Source organism: Lasioglossum baleicum, unplaced genomic scaffold (genome assembly GCF_051020765.1).
Source record: "Lasioglossum baleicum unplaced genomic scaffold, iyLasBale1 scaffold2554, whole genome shotgun sequence".
Lineage (NCBI taxonomy): Eukaryota > Metazoa > Arthropoda > Insecta > Hymenoptera > Halictidae > Lasioglossum > Lasioglossum baleicum.
In genome coordinates, this window is record NW_027471613.1 from 1 (window position 1) to 4,378 (window position 4,378).

The 4,378-nt window shown below is 38.6% G+C and overlaps 2 protein-coding genes across 2 annotated transcripts; one reads left to right on the forward strand and one right to left on the reverse strand.

Moving 5' to 3' along the window:
- The first annotated feature begins 240 nt into the window (after window positions 1-240).
- On the forward strand, window positions 241-1,221 carry LOC143221515 (transcription termination factor 2-like). Its single transcript, XM_076446943.1, has 4 exons — window positions 241-432; window positions 543-710; window positions 788-987; window positions 1,074-1,221. Exons 1-4 carry the CDS (start codon window positions 241-243, stop codon window positions 1,219-1,221), a joined length of 708 nt encoding a protein of 235 aa, XP_076303058.1.
- A 206-nt stretch (window positions 1,222-1,427) lies between these two features.
- Window positions 1,428-4,172, reverse strand: LOC143221514 (cationic amino acid transporter 2-like). The gene is given in 16 exon segments (XM_076446942.1): window positions 1,428-1,516; window positions 1,519-1,577; window positions 1,632-1,740; window positions 1,821-1,991; window positions 2,060-2,208; window positions 2,300-2,402; window positions 2,482-2,621; window positions 2,692-3,041; window positions 3,043-3,071; window positions 3,215-3,301; window positions 3,304-3,318; window positions 3,425-3,709; window positions 3,790-3,825; window positions 3,828-3,889; window positions 3,891-4,018; window positions 4,143-4,172. Coding segments are annotated over 16 exon segments (1,842 nt in total).
- Window positions 4,173-4,378: the final 206 nt, after the last annotated feature.

A 4,378-nucleotide genomic window follows, 5' to 3' on the forward strand; every position in this document is an offset into this window, starting at 1 on the left:
AATACGATAAACCAACGTTTCTTTCAAATCCAAGTAAGTACTATATTAAAATTGTACGTTATTGAAATAATTTCTTGTTTTTCCTATGTAGATAAAAATACTCAGTTTACCAAAGCGCAAAACAAATTATTGTCGTTACACGCTGACGTCAAAACGCACGAAATTTTGGTTCTTCTACTGAGATTACGTCAAATTTGTGTTCACCCGTCACTTATTAATTCGATGCTAGATCAGGAAGATATGAAAGAAAGTGGAATAACGGAGACAGAAAATTTAGATCCGGATTTATTATCCCAAATAAGTAATATAACGTTACAAGAATTGGATGATAAAGATGAAGTAAGTACAGACATAGGGGTCGATCAGAGAGTAGTTACCAATCTATTGACTTCTAAAAATCCTGTGTTTAACAGCAACCGCACAAGTTCTAAGGTAAGTTATCTAACACATTTTCAATTATAAAACACGATGTTGTTGTCAAATGTTTATTTGACATTAGTTGGTTTATATTTAATTTGTGTATATTCGCGTCTGAAACATAGATAAAGATAGTGCTTAACAAGGTCGAGGAAATTCTAGAAAAAAATGATAAAATGATTGTTGTTTCTCAATGGATAAGTCTGTTGAATATTATCGCATCCTGTTTATCTTCGATAAAAGGCGCCAGTTTTAATATGTTTACAGGAAATGTACCTATCAAGGAAAGACAGGTAGTTTTCTAACAAAATGTTAGATTTCGATCATATCGAGGTGGAGATTATTTGAAATATACAGGTCATTTTTATAGGGTATAATGGATTCGTTTAACACTCCGAACAGCGATCCAAAAATATTATTACTCTCGCTTACTGCTGGAGGCGTTGGGTTAAACCTGGTAGGTGGAAATCATTTGTTGTTAATAGACATTCATTGGAATCCACAATTAGAAGTGCAGGTGCAAGATAGGATTTATCGTTTCGGACAGAAAAAAGATGTCTTCATATACAAGTTAGTAATCGTTATTATTCGAATGTTTGGAGAAAATGAGGGGGAAGGAAAGCGACAATTTATTTACTCTGTGCATCATTCCTCAGAATTATATGCAAGGACACGATCGAAGAGCGTATAAAACATTTGCAAGATAATAAATTGGAAATAGCTCAAAATGTCCTCACTGGCGATAAGAACTTGGCTGGTTCGAAACTCACGCTCAATGACCTTAAGTCTCTATTTGCTCTTTAAAGTTTAAGTTTTTTGTACTTTTCTAATAAACTTGTTCACAGCGTAAGTAACGCCCGTTTTCAAGTATTTCAATCATCTCGATCATTTTTAAGAGATCCAATTATCTTATCTTAATATCGAGGTTAATCGTTTAATCGGATTAACTAATCGACCATCTCTTGACGTATGTACAAAAATTTGGTTACGAGGATGAAATGTGTCGCGTGTCATTCGAATCGAAGAAAGTTGTCGGTCATCCATATTTCCTCTCTGTTAGCACCGTCGTTTTCAGGTAATTTTAGGCATTTATCTTTCGCATTTTACTGTGCCAAATGTCATAACAGAAATATATTACAAGGCCTACGAGAGGTAAAGGACTGGTTAATTCAAATATTTAGCGTAAAATCGTCTATTCTTTTTACGTTATCTACTTAGCGATCCCCATCCATATTAAAAATCTCACCCACGTAACTTTGTCCAACATTATCATGAGATATATATTAATAAGAATGCTAAGAGCAGGTAGAAACGGCACTAATGAAACCAGAAAATGTATTTTTATACGATGATAATTACGATTAAAAGCTAACAAGGTAGAAAATGAGAAGAAAAATAAATATGTACCGAAAATGCAAGCTTTTTTCCAGAATTTGGCTGAAGGTAAATAAAAATAAGCGTAAGAATTAGGGCTAACAGTAGAATGGCTAATGGAAGGACAAACGTAATTTTACCATTTATTATTTCTTTGGTAAAAATCGAAACTATAACGTTAATGCAAATGCATAGGATAACTGTAAAGGAAAGATTACTAATAAGTGGCGAGTACGATCGTTGACGTTCGATAGAAAAATAAGCGTACCGTAACACGCAACGAGACACGTAACAATTTGAGACGTTAATTTCGCAGAATGGCTTAATCCGTTAGCGTTAATCAGCTGTTTTGCAACGAATGCCAAGGTTCTCGGATTACGATCTTCTTTTTTTTCATACCCTGCGCTTTCTTTGTACCTGAAACGATTCGTGATCATTCGAGAACGCAGTGGAAATATAACGTATTATACACGCGTTATATACACGAATGATGGTTATTTTTTGTTACCGAAGTATCAATACACAGGTTGCGACGATGGAATAAGCGAGCAATGTTCCGATGCTCATCATATTTACGAGTTGAGATATTTCAAATATCGTAGCAAGTACACCTAAAATGAGAGAGAGAGATAATGGTTTCATGTGAAATTTCTATGGCAGAGCTGGAAGGAAAAATGACGAGATACAAACCTGTGAGTATTCCTGCCGAAAAGGTGCCCATCAGTGGCGTCTTAAATCGCGAATCGATCTTTCCCATCCATTCGAATATCAATCCATCGGCTGACAATGCATAAATAATTCGCGGTAAGGGGAACATCGCACCCAGTAAACTGTAAAAATTTCTCATCGGTTAGATCGGGGATGCATAGGCGATGATTGAGGTAATAGAAGGAGTTTTACCTGGAACATAGACCGCAAATAGCGCCTATGGTTACCAGCCATGAGGCCCAGTTCCAACCGATACCGTCGAAGAGATATCGTAACGGAACCTCGGTGTCCTGCTCGAAGTAAGGAACGACGGTGGTCAAGACCGTGGAGACACCGAAATATGCCAGGAAGACTACGGTCAACGAGGCGATGATCGCTATCGGAATCGATCTCTGCGGATCTTTCGCTTCCATTCCGATGGTAGCGACGCAGTCGAAACCAATGAATCCGTAAAAGCAGGTTGCCGCACCTGCTATGATACCCTCTACACCGTAAGGAGCGAATCCTCCGCTTCCGTAATCGCACATTTTCCCGATACACAGGCGGTTCCTTTTGCCAATTGGATATGTTAGCTTTTCGTCAAGCGCGTATAAATAGACAACGAATAGAGCTCTCGCGTGCACACGCGCATGCGAAAAGCGAAAAGCAAAGGTTAATTAGTTGGAAAGACTGTTACCGTTCGGTAACGTTCGGTAACGTTCGATAAAAATCTTACCTTTCAGAGATCCCGCTATTATCACGAATAGCACCACGGAGAGATTGGCGAAGGTGAAGATATTGTTCGCCACCGAAGATTCTTTGCCCCGAATGCCAATGCAGCTAAATTACGAGTGGTTGCAAAATGCGAACCACCAAGCAAAGATAGCAATGGAAAAGCAGGTTAATTTCATTTCTCCGTGAAGAATTTCATCTAATAATTTCCTACCGGATGAGATTAGAGTCACTTCGAATGCAAAGAAGTTCGGATAAGAGGATAAATAATTAACGTTGATGTGCGCTGCTGATTGAAACATGTGTTTCATAGCGTTGTCAAATAATTTATCCACGTAACTGCTTAGCCCACGTACCACGCTAGCCGAGCCAATTACGTATTCGAGAATCAGCGTCCAACCGATCAGAAAAGCTGTAAATTCTCCCATGGTTACATAGCTGTATATATACGCTAATCCGGCGCGTTGAACTCTTGCGCCGAATTCCGCGCAACAGAGACCTGTTACGGAAAATAATACCAATCGATTATTATTCTTCTCTCACTCGTTTAACTATATAGCAACCGAATTGGAATTGTACCTGCGAACATGGACGCGATTGCGGCAATAGCGAATGCCCCGCGGTTTCTTTCGAAACCGATCCCGCGAGGACATAGACACCCACACCGAGAGTCGAGCCTTCCGAGAGCTGTGAGATCTAGCGTCGACAGACATCGAGCCAGTCTTGAATTCTCCGAAACACTTGCTTCTTTCTTACGACTCAGCGTCTTGTATAGTTTTCCTACCTCCCATTTCTCCATGTCGCGCACCTAAAAATACGTTTACAAATTATTATATCTTTTTCATTTTTTTTTTTTTTTCTTTTTAAACAAGAGCAGTTAGATTCTGTTGAAAAATATTTATCATGGAGATATCTTTTAATAATTCGCTTACCATATAAAGCACGGTAAATGGGGAATGCATTTTTACCCAAAGATGCTAAGATACCGCGACGAATGACTCCGGTTACAAACTAAACATTCGACTTACGGACTAAACGAACGTTAATTAAAATATCTTTAAATCAAACTCGAAGATTGGTCGCTGTGCGAACGAACGGAATCACTGTCAATTGGTCGGAATGGTTCGGCCGTCGCGTGTAGGTTAGAACTCTTCGGCTTTATCTATAT

Excerpts from the sequence above, each read along its gene's own strand:
- LOC143221515 (XM_076446943.1), top strand. The coding sequence starts at position 241 with ATGAAAGAAAGTGGAATAACGGAGACAGAAAATTTAGATCCGGATTTA. Across the intron at positions 433-542 it reads GCAACCGCACAAGTTCTAAG|ATAAAGATAGTGCTTAACAA; the intron begins GTAAGTTATCTA and ends TCTGAAACATAG. Across the intron at positions 711-787 it reads TACCTATCAAGGAAAGACAG|GGTATAATGGATTCGTTTAA; the intron begins GTAGTTTTCTAA and ends TCATTTTTATAG.